Genomic DNA, 15,757 nt, shown 5'->3' on the forward strand with positions numbered 1-15,757 from the left:
GGAACATATCGACATGAGAACAACCGAGCTGGTCTGAAAGCCAAAGGCCACTGATTCATTGATTTATCTGACTAATTACCCTACATGCAGGATACAGCAGATAAAAGAGTATACTAATGTGGAATTACTCTGACAGATAGTAGAGTTTGATGTGTTTAAAGTCCTGCTTGAGGTCAGTATTCATTATGGGATAGATTTGGAGCATTGATCAAACAGCTATTTAAACCCTGCTTAACCCTCCTATTGTCCTCATTTACGGGCACCAAAAAATATTGCTTCCTTGTCTGAAAAAAATCCAAAAAATCAGCAAAAAAACCCCAAATTTATAAAATTTTGCAAAATATTCAGGAAGAAAATTACAATAATTCCTTAAGCATTTCCCTTAAAAGTTTGATTTTTTAAAAATCCCCAAATTTGGCAAGAAATAAAATTTTAAAAAATAAAAAAATAAAAATTGTAAATATTTTCAAAAAATGAATAAAAATCTTCCAAAAAAATCCAAAAAATAGCTAAACTGATTACATATATATCAGTAAAACTTCTAATATTTTCTTTAAGAAAATGTTCGTAAAAAAACTTTTTTTTTCCATTTCTTTTTTTCTACCAAAAAATGTTCAAAAAATTCCCAAAAATGTTGAAAATGTGGAAGTTTTCACTGTGAAAATATTTTTTTCCCACATTTTCAAACTTCAAAATGGGTCAATTTTGACCCACAGGACGACACGAGGGTTAATGTACTATTCACACAGGATTATTATTAGTTAGATCATTATTAGACAACTAGTGTTTTGTTCTGTCAGGTTTGTGGGTTTTCTGTATCAAATGCTGCCGTTACTATTAACTTACTAGTAAGGATCAATAAAGTATATATTATATTATATTATTTTCACGTAGCTCCCCTTTAACTGTTCAAATACAATTATTGTAGTTTAATTATAAATAACAGTAAAAAGAAATACTCAGGGTGTTGTTAGCGGATGTTAGCTCTGGTGCTGTTAGCAGATGTTAGCTCTGGTGCTGTTAGCAGTCATTAGCTCAGGTGTTAGCAGATGTTAGCTCTGGTTGTTAGCAGATGTTAGCTCTGGTTGTTAGCAGATGTTAGCTCTGGTTGTTAGCAGTCATTAGCTCAGGTGTTAGCAGATGTTAGCTACATTAAGAGGACCAACACTCTGATGAATATCCAACCAGAGGCCAGTGGTGAAATGTTGTCTCCAGCTGGTGTTGTTAGCAGATGTTCGCTCTGGTGTTAACAGATGTTAGCTGTGATGTTAGCAGATGTTAACTCAGATGTTAGCTCTGGTGTTGTTAGCAGTCATTAACTCAGGTGTTAGCAGATGTTAGCTACATTAAGAGGACCAACACTCTGATGAACATCCAACCAGAGGCTGGTGGTGTAACGTCGTCTCCAGCTGGTGTTGAGTTTCCTAATAAATAATTCAGTCTGCGTATTCGACGTTATCTGTGTGTTTATCTGAGGGTTTGTGGGAACAATAACTGATCCAGGTTCAGGTCCTGTTTATGAGCAGAACTACAATCAGATCAGAGACACAGCAACAGTTTCTACGGCAACAGACGGGCGATATTTCAGCCACTGCTCCAGCGTAGAGGGTTTCATTTACCAGTCCTGAGATGAAATCTACTCTAGAAAACATCCTTCTGACTTCACTTCCCTGGTAAATATTTGTCAGGAATCCACCAGGAGAGCCCGTCAGGTTCTGACCCGGTCCAGAAAGGTTAGCTGCTGCTGCTATTAAAGGAGAAACAAACTACACAACATCCAGAATCCTTCCAGACATCTCTGATGTGGGAATAGCTGGTTAAGGATAACCACCGTTTAATGACGTCAACCCTGAACACAACAAACTGATCAGTGCTGCTGCTTTCAGGAGGATAAAAACCTACAGAACACGTCTGTAGAAAATCATCTGTACTTCATAAATCTACAGTCTAAAACATCCGCAAAGAATTCAGTCAAATCAACTCAGTTTTTCTAGTTTCCCTAATGTAAATAAGTTCTAGCTGACTCCACTGAGTTCTGATAACTTGAGGTGTTGTGATTTAAAACGATGAGTTGAATGAATGACTGTAAGCTGGGAGTTCTCTCAACTCATTAACTTATAAAAAAACAAAACTTCCCAGGAATGATCGTTTACAGGTTAAAACTTCAGAGAATGTGTCTTTAAGATGTTAAATTCATTCAGTCATTGTTGTTGTTTTTCCTATCATTAAACCACCTTAACTGTTGAATTCAGTCGCTCTAATGGCCTTTGTACTGATTCTGATCAGAAATATTATTTTAGTTCTACATTTTAAATAGAGAAGAAAAAGTAAAAGAAAGTTAGTCTGTCTTTAACCATTAAGTTGTCTGAGTGAGCAGTTAATTTAACTTAATATTTTGAGTTCACTGAAGTTGTTTTTTCAAGTTCAGTTGATTTAATTTTTATATTATGACAACTCAAACACAGTCAGTCATGTTTTGGTCCCTTTACCGGCCAAACAGTGTTTATAATCTAAATAACAATCAGGATGAGCTGTAATGGTGGATTTATAGACTGAAGCTAGCTACCGACAAGATGAACATCAACGTATTTTCAACAAAAACTGAACAACTGTGGAAGCAGATCTGTGTAAAATACAACAACGACGACATCACAGCCCACAACTAGATGTAGTGATCTCCCCATCGCATCAATGTTGGACAGAAAACCTGAGGAACTATCACAAATAGAAGCAATAAATGATTTCAGACCATTTTATAGAACAGTTATTTTGGTAAATATGTGAGAAGATGCAAGTTCAGGACATCCAGTAACTTTAGTCAGTGTTTAACCGAACTACCAGCATAGAGCAGCAGCAGATCAATAATACATATGTACATATATTTAGACATAAAAGTCCTCCTCCAGCACTTCCACACCTCACTGAGGTCCACCTCAGATCCGTCCTGACCTTCAGACACAGCAGGACTTTAATCCTCCCAGCAGCTCCAGCTGAACATCACATCATGACAGATTCTTTATTCAGGAACCACAACTTCATAAAAGTGTAAAAGTTTGGCCTTGTTGTTGGATGTTTAGACAGCAGACTGAATGAAGACCAACCATAGACTGTATGTATAAAACCACTGGTTTGTGGCTGAGAACTTCAGGACACTTTGGGATACACTAACAACCTTTCAATCATTAGTTAGCTTTAAAACACATTCTGTTCATTGTCTATTTTACCCTAAATGAACCATAATTTACTAAATGAACATCGTGCTGTACTGAGGTAGATTTTAAATCAGCAGATGAGACCATAAACTGAACAGTAAAATGTCTACTGAGTTAATAAAGCAAGTAAGAAGTCGGGTCGTTTTCTCATAGACGTCTATACAATCAGAAGAGTCGCCCCCTGCTGGCTGCTAGAGGTGGTTTAAGGCAGTCCGGCGCTGGTTTCACCTTTAAAGTCCATCTTTTACAGACCATGGAATTAACACAGACAACATCAGCTGTCAGATGAAAAAAACTACTCAGGTGGATTTGATTTTATGAAATGTTTATTATACATTTTTAAGCTAGTTTGTAAATCAGGTGGTTTCATTTAATCAAAGACAAAGTGTTGCACATTTATTGGACTCTATAATGAAAGCTCCACATATTTTGTTCATATTGTCATTTTCTTTAGAGTTTCAGCCTCTGTTGTTGTCAGCAATCACACAGTTCTCCACCAACACATAAACACACCATTTATTCCTTGTCCATATGAAACCAATTAGAGCTGGATTATAAAAGATCACGATGTACACCACAGAAAAATCTAATTAAATTGACACCAGCAGGAAAACTGGGCGTCTGTTGCACATGTTCTCACTGAGCATTTTACAAACACCAATTTCTGAGGTTTTCACGCATATTTGTTCTACATCTGGTCCAGGAGTCAGTGAATGCACCACAAGAACACAAACTAAAACTGTTTCTAAAGCATCAACAGCAGCTTCATTCGCCACCTGATGTTTGTCACTGATGAGGAAAAACTGCCTCAGATCAACACGACAATCTGAGATCATTCCTGATAAAAACTGGACCTAACAGGGACTTATAAAGACTCTCAGGGACGTGGCTGACAGAATGAGCAACAGCTTCTTTCTGAATAATCTGCTTTAATAAACAGCAGGACGTGTTCCTCCATCACGTTTCCCTCTGTAAACAAGCCCAGGTAGGAACCAAAGAGCCCAGCGGGTTGTAAATGTGGCTCATAAAAGCTCCTCAATGTTAACCATCTAAACACACGTATGAAATATGGCAGCTGCTGCGGCTGATAATGGAATCATTTATGATAGATCAGCTGAAACATGATTTAATAAGCAGCATAAATGAATGTGGAAAAGCTTCAGGCAGCTCCGGTCGTCTGCATGGTACCGCAGGTTTACGGTGTTCCAATTAGAATTTTTCTGATTTACTCAGTGATTACAGTAAAATGTGAGATTTACTGTTGAATTTTAAATCTCTAGAATGAATAAATTTAAATAAATATGTCTTGATTATCGCTATGATGGAGAACAGCGAATTCTGTTTATCATTTAAAAGGGCATTTAGCTCCAAAACACTGAAGACAATGAAGGATAAATTACATTTTTATGGATCTGGAACATTTATTAAAAGACAGCAATGACTGGAGAGTTGTTGTCTTTAAATTATGTTTTTGAAAATGTAATTTCATGTAAGAAATATATTAAAAATGTTATCAATAATATTGTTATCGGTCTAAATCTAGACAAGTACTTTGTGAATTCACACTATTGGTTTAACAGCAGCCTGCTGGCAAAGATTCAACAGTTTTTAATGATTTTTTTTAAAAATATCTTGTCTGTATTTTGCACAGAAACGTCATTTTAATGAAGACCTGCTTCTCTGAGTCAGAAGGCGACTGATAAATGATATAAATGAGTTACAAAGGCTCATTTAAATTCATCTCCTCTCATAGGAGCCACAGGAACACAAACATGAGGCTACAGAGTTTCAGGTAGAACAGGTCAACATTCCAGCTGTTGTAGCTCAGAGGTCCTACCTGTAGGACACCTGCTTCCTTACCTGTAGGACACCTGCTTCCTTAAGGTCAGCTGGAGGAACTCTGCCTCCATTTGGGACAGCTGACCCTCTTCCTGAAAAACACACCAGGATGTCAATAAAGCTGACAGGATGGACGGTGGGGAATTTATTCCAGCTGTTATTCTCAGATGAAGCCCTCAGGTGGGGCTCTAACTCACCTGACATCCTCCGGGCTCCAGCGGGCTCTCGACGCTCCGCTCGTCCGCAAACACGTCCTCCTCCTCCGCCACGTCCTCCAGCGCAGGCCGCTCCACCGCCGGAGGATCTTTCATCATCCCTGCGGTGTTTGTCTGCTCCTCTCCGCTGGAAACAGAATCAGTCGAGCCTGGAGAAGTTCTGCTTTATTTCCAGGCGGGTCCGGTCTGATCCATGATCCGGGGAGAGGGTCCTCCTGTCGGGACCAGAGAGCCGCTGCTGCTTGATCATGGAGCTCCGGACGCGGTAATGAAAAGTTGTGGGCGGTAGGTGTTGCAGGAAATCAGCTGTGAGCTTCTCCTCCTCCTCCTAACTACTGCCTCCATCCTATTGGTCGTCCTGCCGCCCTGGTCCCGCCCCCTCAGACTGACGGCCTCTCCGTCCAATCAGCTCCTGAGCCCCGGATTAGACTGGCTTTATCCGATAGATCCTTTACTATCGTAGACAATAAATTCATGTTGAATGGAAGCCTGCTGGTAATCCTGCTTCTTCCTCCATCTGCAGAGAAAAATATTAGAAATATCATCACACGTTCACATTCACAGCCTTTATTTATGTTTAATATCATCACAAGTTCACATTTACAGCCTTTATTTATGTGTATTTATGGATTTTCTGTTTTAATCTTCTTTCTGCAGACGCCACCACTGGATGTTCTTAACTTTGTGTCCTCGTTTGCTCTTTACCCTCAACCCAACCAGTCGAGGCGGATTTCCACCCAACCTGGACCTGATTCTGCCAGAGATTTTGAATTTTTTTTTGTCCTTCTTGGATAAGGGGAGGTGCCAACTGCTAGCTTAAAGTGAATCCAAAATGACTCCAGTTTCCCTCATTACATATTGACAAAAAAGTGTGAGGTCTTTATTTCTGACTTTTCTTTTTGAGTTTCAGAGTTGTGTTTCCGTCTCACTAACTTTGTGTCTTCTGTCTGCAGTAGTTTTTGTTTTGTTCTCTGGATCTTTCTGATCTGCAGCTATTTTTCCAGAGTATTTATTGTTTATCCCTTTTCTCTCTATTTTACCCTCAACCCAACCAGGTGAGGCAGATGTCCACCCTACCTGGACCTGGTTCTGTCAGACGTTTTTTTGTTTCTGTCTTTGGACTTCTTGTTTTTTTCTGTATCAGTTTTGTAAAGTCTTGACTTTAGCATCTAAGGTGCCTTGAGATGACGTGCTGTAAATTCTCGCTGTGTAAAATAAAACTGAATTGAATTTAATGGCAGGTTAAAGTTAGCCAGGATGTCAGGATGAAAGTCAGCACTTCAGGACTCAGTGCTTCCCTTTTATTGTCTGTGAAGTGCATTCTTGTATTGGCAGAATGGTTTCCAGAGAAGAAGAGGTAGAACGTTTCACTGACTTCTGCTGGAATCCAGTGTTTTATCAGTTCTGTCTTTTTTAACCCTTGTGTCGCTCTGCGGGTCAAATTGATCCGTTTTAAAGTTCGAAAATGTGGAAAAAAAAAATATTTTCACAGTGAAACTTCTGATGTCCACATTTTCAACATTTTTTGGTGGAAAAAAAGAAATGTCAAAAATGTTTCTTAAGAACATTCACATAAAAATCAACCAAAATCCAGTGAATTTCACTGGATTTTAGTAGATTCTTATATTCTAATATTAGAAGTTTTACTGATATATATATGGAATCACTTTAGATATTTTTAGGATTTTTTGGAAGATTTTTACTCATTTCTTGAAAATATTTACAAGAATTTTCTTGCCAAATTTGGGGGATTTTTTCAAATAAAACTTTTAAGGGAAACTTTTAAGGAATTACGGGAATTATTTTCCTGAAGGTTTTGCAGATTGTCAGAAATTTGGGGAATTTTTTGGCTGAATTTTTTGATTTTTTCAGACAAGGAAACATTATTTTTTGGTGCCCATACATGAGAACAACAGGAGGGTTAAAGGATGTATGATTCAGGCTTAGTTGTGGGTTTATTTCAGCTCTGGACCAGATTATTAGAGACTGAAGAGATGAAAACGACTTTAACTTGTCATGCAGTTCCTGTGAAATGTTGGTCAAAGTTTTCTCTATTTTTCATCCAACAGCAGCAACATCCTGACGTCCTGGATGCCAAACAGTGATTCAGACGTGACTCTTTCAGCAGGACAGGGATCCAAAGAGGACCAGCTGCCTGGTGAAAGGAGAAAATCTGAGTTTTAGAATGTTTTCCTCTGATATACATCCACAGGAGAGAGCAGAAAGAAAACGAATCCATCTTCAGAAGCTGCTGCTCATTTACTTCTAGCTGGAGGATTATTTTCCATCATATCTGATCATTTCTTCTATTTCTAAGAGCTGCTTACTTACATCTGGTATTTCTCAGTGATCCCTGGAGTCGTCCTGCTGCTGTTTCTCACAAGGTTTTCCTGTTTTATGCTGTTTTTCTGGATTTTCCTGCGTTCCAACTGTTTATTAAATCCATTTTCTGAACTATCCCTCCCTGTGGGGCATCTCAGTTTGAGCTTTTTTCTTGCTAATATGATTAAAAAAGCAAACAAATGCTTCTCTTGCAGCTGCTTTAATTACACACCTGTAGCTCATCACAGGAATGACGAACACTGACCTGTGCTTTCTGCTGCCATTTAGAAGAGATAACCTTTAGCAGAAAATACTTCTTCTATGCATCACGTACGATTCAATCTAAATTTTGATAGAATAACTTTAGGAGCTGTTGCTATTTGGATGCTTTTTTGAGTCAGTTTATGAATAAATGACTAACGAAGCACAGCAGAGTTTAAACATCCATTTGGTCACTTTGTTTTCTAGAAATCCCACTGTGTCTCTGAATTCATTAGTGCTTGAGATCCATTAGCAGAATCTGTGGCGTGAACTGCATCCAGTCCTGCTGTGACGGCGGAGAACACTGATTAAATGACCATCTACTAAATAAAACTTGATGAAAGCCTGAGTCCTTAAAGCTCTGAGGCTCTGAATGAGGCGTCCAACATGAACACAGTGCGTTAGAAATGAGAAAAAAAACAACACAACTCTACATGAACACGGCTATGATGAAGGGACGTGTGGTCATCATGAGATAACGAAGATCAATATGAGTAAAATAAGAGGCTCATTGTTGAGTTTAGCTGTTAAAAATACCTTAACATCAAATATTCTCACTCCCATTATAAGTACATTAACCCTCCTGCTGTCTTCATTTACAGGCACCAAAAAATATTGTTTCCTTGTCTGAAAAAAATCCAAAAAATTCAGCAGAAAAATTCCCCAAATTTCTGAAAATTTGCAAAACCTTCAGGAAGAAAATTCTAATAATTCCTTAAAAGTTTCCCTTAAAAGTTTTTTTTTAAATCCCCCAAATTTGGCAAAAAAATTATTGAAAAATTGTTGAAAATGCGGACATCAGAAGTTTCACTGTGAAAGTATTTTTTTCTTACATTTTCAAACTTTAAAACAGGTCATTTTGACCCACAGGACGACACGAGGGTTAAAGATTATTCATTATTCCTGTGTGACTGAATCCAGTTTTTATTCTCCATTACCTTGTTCCAGCTCCTTGTTCCCCTTCAGGACCAGGTTCTCAGGTTGTCAGGTTCTCAGGTGTTTGGTTGTCAGTCCAGCAGGGGGCAGCACAGCTCAGGTTCTCTAACTGTAGGTGGAGGGGATTTACTCTGGATATCAGACCGATGTAAGTGTAGAAGAAAGAAAGGATTAGTTTTCGGTGATTATGATCTTTAAAGGTTTGATTTTATTTTATTTTTTTTTTTTGGTAGCAGCTGAAGACAGAGACGTTAAGTTCTCAGGTTGTTCATCATCCTGTTCTAGAAGGAGTTAGCACCAAATATTTACTTGGAATCATCCATCATCTATACACCTCTTTATCCTGGACAGGTAACAGTCCATCACAGGTTCACCTGGACAGGTAACAGTCTATCACAGGGCTACACATAGAGACAAACATTCAAACCTACAGACAACTGAGAATCACCAATTAACCTCAGCATGTTGTTGGACTGTGGGAGGAAGCTGGAGAACCTGGAGAAAACCCACACATGTACAGGAGAACATGGAAACTCCATGCAGAAAGATCCCAGGAAGGCCAGGACACAAACTGGGGGTCTTCTAGCTGTGAGGTGACGGTACTAACCACTGATCCACTGTGAAAAAACAAAGAATAAACTGAGAAAAAATGCATTCTGTTGTCCTCACAAAATTCATATTCTTTTGCTTATTATGTCAAAATTGACACTAATGTCTAACAGGATGAACGATGAAATAATGACACTTTATGTCCTAAAGGTCACAGGTTACATCTGGAAAGATGTGGACATAAACATCTGCTGGACTGATGGAGGAGTAGAACCATTCAGATCACAGAAAGGATCCATTGCGGATGCTTTAGTTGTTCATGGTGTCCATAAAAGCTGACAGGCTGAGATAAAATGATTCAGATGTTCTACATTGTTGGTTTATAGAACTTCTACAAGTGGATTCTAAAGTCTGTAAACATTTATTTCACTCTCAGTCCAACTGAACATTTTAGTGAGATTCGGAGCGATGTGTAGAGTCATCATCATCATTAAAACACCAGAGGAGAGAACATCTTGAGCAGAACGCTGCTCAGCCTCTCTTAAAGAAGCTCTGACTGGGATCCTGCAGCTGTTTCTGATCTCATCTCTGTTAGTTTTATTATTACTGCTTATTCTGTTACTGATCTGTGGATTCCTTCTGAAGGACTTTCATAAAATGTGCACAATGAAGTCAAACAGCTTGGTCTTCCTGAACTCCTCTTTTAGTTCTTCCACGCGTTTATAAGCACCATTTCTGTCTTCTCCCTCCTGTAGTTTGTGTTTTGTCTCCTTGTACCTCCTTCCAGGTATTTCTGGTTCTGGAGGTCTGATCTGTGGTTCCTGGTTCTGCCAACCATCCAGAGTTGATGTTCTCCTGTTTTTTGTCTGTTTGTCTCTTCATTCCTGTTCCCTCTCCGCTTCACTCCTCACCCCAACCAGTCGAGGCAGACGGCTGCCTTCCCTGAGCCTGGTTTTGACGGAGGTTTATTCCTGTAAAAGTTATTCATCTCCACTGTCACCAACCCATAGTCCTGTAGGGTCTTGTAGATCAGTGAGGCACTCCGTTAGACCAGATTAAATTCTAAGTTTTTAACTGTATAATTTAAACTCATAAGGAGACTTTGGAAGGTTGATCTTCTCTCAGCTGAAAGCACTTTGGCTTGATTGACTCTCTGGGCTCCAGCAGGTATCTACATACGGTTCAGGTGGTGTTGTAGAACATCTCTTCAGGGATGGTTAGGGAGTAGCTGCATACCTGTTTTGATGTTTTTAACTACATTTAAACATTTTTTCCAGAGACAGTCTGCTTCCATCTCCCTCTCCTCAGTGCTCATCTTGGTGAACAGAAACGTGGATTTGAGCATGTCCACTCCACTGGGTTGCCAGGTTGTCGGCCAAAACAGCTTTTCAGGGCTGTGGAAACACAGAGCACCCAGGCATTGTCTGTCCCAATGATAAAAACTCAGAATGCTGACTGTGCTGAACGGCAGCCAGTCTAACAGCATCTACGTCCGGTCTGCAGCAGCTAGTAGCCCCGAACCCTGACAACCTGCCCCAACTGCCCCTGAAGCGTCCCGGCCCCGGCGGCCTGGCTCAGTTGCTCTTGGCCTGCGGGTGCATGGAGCGGCTAAGCCCTGTGCTGGCCAGCCAAAGCCCTGTAGGATTAGATTAATTCAGACGGCGGGAAGCCACTGGTGGTGAAACAACAGGCTGGGAAGTGAGCGCTAGATTTACATTAGAACCCACTCTGAGCTGCTAACTATGACTTACTGTACCAGCAGAGGGTAGATGTCTGTGGAAAGGCTTCTTTAGATACATAAAAAGACATTTAGACAAGATGAAAACCACATTCCTGGACCAGTAATTTGAAAATAATCCACCACTGTTGGATATGGACACTATGACCTCCTCCTGAAGCAGAGCCAGGTTGAACCAAAGGCCTCGTGGTATCATTTAGATGTCTAGATGGAAAGGGAACACACTGACAGCAGCATCAACAGCTAAGAAAATTGTTCTGGAGATGCAGAACATCACCTCACTGATGGGGAAGGAGCTGGTCCAGGAGGTGAAGATTTACCCACAACTGAAGGTGTAGCTGGGCTTACGTCTACACAAAGCTCCAGATCTGGACCCAAACATCTAGATACCAGCTGGACCAGCAGGGCTGACTCTGGACAGGTCCTAAAAGGCCCACACAGAGACAATATGAAGGAAAGACCACCACCTAACATATCCTGAACACAAACCTCTAGGTGTAGTTGTATGAAACACATCCCAACTGTACCTGCAAAAAGCCAACTATGGACTTTTTATCATCTCCAGAGATCCATGAAGATGCTATTATGTTACTCAATCGATCAACAATCTTCTCCAGACTGGAAGTCTTCTTATCAGCCAGTAATTTGGTCTATCTACAGATATTCATTCTTTAAGTCATCTCATCTCCCAGCACACTTCCACCTCCGTTCTTCACCATCAGGACCATACGTCCACTATGGTAGTCCTCATCAGGTTCACACTGAACAAGCTGGACTCCATCTCAGATAAATTAATTCATCTTGGTCTCAACTGATCAAACAATCGGCTTAAAATATTTATCAGATTTCTTTCTGTGTTCTGTAGTAAAGTATAACTTTGCAGATTTGTGACACAAAGCAAGTGTTTTCTTCTTCATGTTATGCAGCGTCCTTTAAGTCTGAATCACCTCCTGGTCCATTCATCAGAGGTAGATTAGAAAGTAGTTCAGTCTAGAAGGACGACCTTTGTTACTCTGACACAACTATGCCTCGTTTTATACCTCTTCACTGCTGCTGCGATGGTCTCCACTGATTTTCCATCCTTTTCAGTTTACAAATCCAATATTTCAGTTATTTTACATGCAGATTGATCCAGCTTAAAGGTCAAAAACTGACTGATTTTATAAATATTGCCATGCAGTCAGGCTACTGTTAAACCACAGGTGTATTCAGTTTTATTTCAGTGAACACAACTTATTTTGTCAGTGACCACAGGTGTATTAATTGTTCTGGTACTGGGTTCTTCTTCGGTTCCTGTACTCAATCATTTGACATTTAAGTGATATTGAATGAGGTTCTGCTAACTGCTGTAGACTAGAGTGGTAGTCAGGGAATAGAAAACAGTCTTTGTGTGATTTTACTAAAATGACTTTTAACTATTAATTGGTGAGTTGATTTACACTATAGTTCATAAGTTTGGGGTCACTTAGAAATGTCCTTGAAGCAGTTTTTTCCAATGAAGATAGCATTAAATGAATGATAAATCCAGTGTAGACATTGTTAATGAGGTAAATGACTATTGTAGCTGGAAACAGCTGATTTTTAATGGAATATCTCCATAGGGGTACAGCGGAACATTTCCAGCAACCATCACTCCTGTGTGCTAATGCTACATTGTGTTAGCTAATGCTGTTGAAAGGCTCATTGATGATTAGAAAACCTTTGTGCAGTTATGTTAGCACATGGATAAAAGTGGGAGTTTTCATAGAGAACATGGAATTATCTGGATGAACCCAGACTGTTTAACGCTAATGTAGTTCAACTTTAACTCATTTAGAGCAACTTTGACTCATTTTAAAGCAACTTTTACTGATATAGAGCAACTAATTTTTAAGCAACTTGAAATAACATCTAGCAACTTTACCTCATTTGGAGCAACTTTGAATCGTATATAATGCAGACAAATTTTAATTATGTTAGCACATGAATAAAAGTGGGAGTTTTCATGGAAAACTTGGAATCATCTGGATGACCCCAAACTGTTGAACGCTGGTGTAAATTCTATGTAGTTCCATTTATAAGTAAGTGATTTTTTCCACTCCAGACCAGATGTTCTCATCTCTCTGTTGGTTGTTATGGCTCCATTGACTCTGAACAGCTTTGTTTGTCTGTCCATCCACCCGGTCGGAACAATACGGCAGCTTCATGTCACTGACACAGTAGATGTGAGAGTTTCTGTTGGATGCTCTCAGGTAGAATCCCTTTGTGTCTTTAGTTGGCTTCCTGACCTCTTTGTCTCCATCACGCCCTCCTCTCCGCCCGCCGCCGTTTGTTTTGGCAGCTCCGAGTGTCTGCTGGTCCACCAGGGTCTGGACCTGCGCCCCCATCCTCAGCCTGATTCTGCTGACGGGGCCCAACCCTCCATGAGATAATGCCATTCCAGAGGGATCGTGGCTAAAGCCTCTCTTTCTGGCTCTCAGGCATATAAAGAGGAGGCAGCGGCAGGGCGGAGGACAAAGCGCTCTGGAAACTAACTGCTTCTGGTCCTCATTCTGTTTTCTGTCCTCGCCCTCCTTCACCTGCTGGACTCTGAGCCGAGCCGACCCAAGCCAGACTAGACCAGCTGCCTCCAGTCAGTATGGATATTGCCATCCAGCACCCCTGGTTCAGACGCGCCCTGGGCTCCGTCTACCCTGCCCGGCTCTTTGACCAGTTCTTCGGAGAGGGCATGTTTGACTACGACCTGTTCCCCTACACCACCTCCACCATCAGCCCCTACTACAGACAGTCGCTGTTTCGCAACTTTTTGGATTCTTCCAACTCCGGCATCTCTGAGGTAACAGGATTAGTTTCTGACAGCATTTTCACTGAGGACAAACATGAAATCAGAGACGGACGGTGTTCGTGTTTGATCTAATACATGTTCTGATGGTATCTGGTTTGTCTGTGTTGGGTTTGGTGACTCTGAAACTTAACTGTGGTCCAGTTTAAAGTCATGGCATGAAGTCCATGACTTCCAGTAGAACCTCTCTGTCTTTGTGTGTTCTTCAGGTGAGGTCTGACAGGGATAAGTTCACAGTCTACCTGGACGTCAAGCACTTCTCTCCTGATGAGCTCAGTGTGAAGGTCACTGATGACTACGTGGAGATCCAGGGCAAGCATGGAGAAAGACAGGTAGAGCTCCTCCTCTGTTCCCGTAGACTTAAAACTTTAACCATGAAGTTAGTGGGACCAACCGGTAGGACCAGGAGGACGTTTAGAAGAGACGAAATGAACAGATCAACACCTAGAGACATGCAGTCATGAGACAGATGAATGGAAATAATACTGGATATAATAAACTCCACATGATGTAGGGTTAGATGAGCAGGAAGCCGAGTTCTGACATCCCATTAGTTCCAGTTCTGTCAGTCCTCTGTGCTCATTTTAAACCATTCATCTTCTACTGTGAGTGGAGAAATGGAATCCTACCAGCTGGATTTAAGCAGTTAGGTTAATGAAAACTGCATTATTTGGACATTTATGCTGAAAATCTCACAAAATCTTACCGTCTGTCCTCACTGGGCTCGGTGGGTTTTACATGTCTCTCAATTTCCAGAACAAAAAACAGCAGAATCTCCTCTGGCTCCATGTTTCTCTACAGAACTAGACGAGGAAAGGCTGACTGGCTTTGAAAGTTCTACCAGTTACTGAACAGTTCATGACAAATCATCATGACTAGTCTTCTCCACACTGCAGAGGAAAGTGTGGTTGGTACATTTCCAGTATATATGACTAAACAGTGCAGAATAACCAAGGATTGTGTGGCCAGTTCCTATGTTAATCTGTAGTCTGAATGATTCTTGTTGGTCAGAACTCAGTGATGAAGGTCCTGGTTCTACTTAGTCTGTTGTATTGAAGCTGAAGTTTAAGATGTTTTCCATCCCTCTGTTGACCCTGATGTCTTCCAGGACGACCACGGTTACATCTCTCGTGAGTTCCACCGCCGCTACCGCCTCCCCTCCAGCGTGGACCAGTCGGCGATCACCTGCACCCTGACAGCCGACGGCATGCTGACCTTGAACGGGCCCAAGGTCACCGGGGGCAGCGAGTCCGGACGCAGCGAGCGCAGCATTCCTGTCACCCGTGACGACAAGCCCAATGCTGCAGCGTCCTCCTAGAGGCTAAACGACGGCAGGGCGACCAGGACGGACCCCCAACAGCCTGCATGGACCAGGACGGACCACCAGAGTTCTTCTTCTCCTTCTCCTTAGAGGAGATCTGTGTCCTCCTCGCTTCACTTCCTGTAGCTTCTTCTTAGCTTCAGTATTCCTAGTATCAGTGTCTAACAGAATGGTGGCTGAGTGAGGGGACGAGGCATTCACTGACCTGACTTCTGCTGGTTGTTGCTGACTTGTTTCTGACGGGACAGAGAGTTGGGTTGAGCTTGGAGGGAAACGTCTCCTGTCTTGTCCCAGATGATCCATCAGTGAAGTTCTCCTGGCTGCTTCCATTCTTCTTCTGTCTTCCATATATCCTGTTCTGTAGTCTAGGCTTTGTCCAATGGATATCTGCTCATGACTGAGAAGTCCATACTAAAGAAACAGATAATAAAGCTGTACAATTAACAAATGCAATTCCTGTGTGCAGTTATTATTCTCTCTTCTCAGTTTTCAGTTCTAACAGCAGACGAGCTTCAGACTCAGCAGAGGTTACCGATGGAAATG

General features: G+C 41.0%; 1 protein-coding gene across 1 annotated transcript; it reads left to right on the top strand.

Annotated features, from left to right (window-relative positions):
* The first annotated feature begins 13,554 nt into the window (after window positions 1-13,554).
* On the top strand, window positions 13,555-15,667 carry cryaa (crystallin, alpha A). The gene is made up of 3 exons (XM_023291036.3): window positions 13,555-13,887; window positions 14,103-14,225; window positions 15,002-15,667. Exons 1-3 carry the CDS (start codon window positions 13,690-13,692, stop codon window positions 15,209-15,211), a joined length of 531 nt encoding a protein of 176 aa, XP_023146804.1. The 5' UTR covers window positions 13,555-13,689; the 3' UTR covers window positions 15,212-15,667.
* The last annotated feature ends 90 nt before the right edge of the window (window positions 15,668-15,757 follow it).

The sequence above is a fragment of the Amphiprion ocellaris genome, chromosome 24 (assembly GCF_022539595.1).
Source record: "Amphiprion ocellaris isolate individual 3 ecotype Okinawa chromosome 24, ASM2253959v1, whole genome shotgun sequence".
NCBI lineage: Eukaryota > Metazoa > Chordata > Actinopteri > Pomacentridae > Amphiprion > Amphiprion ocellaris.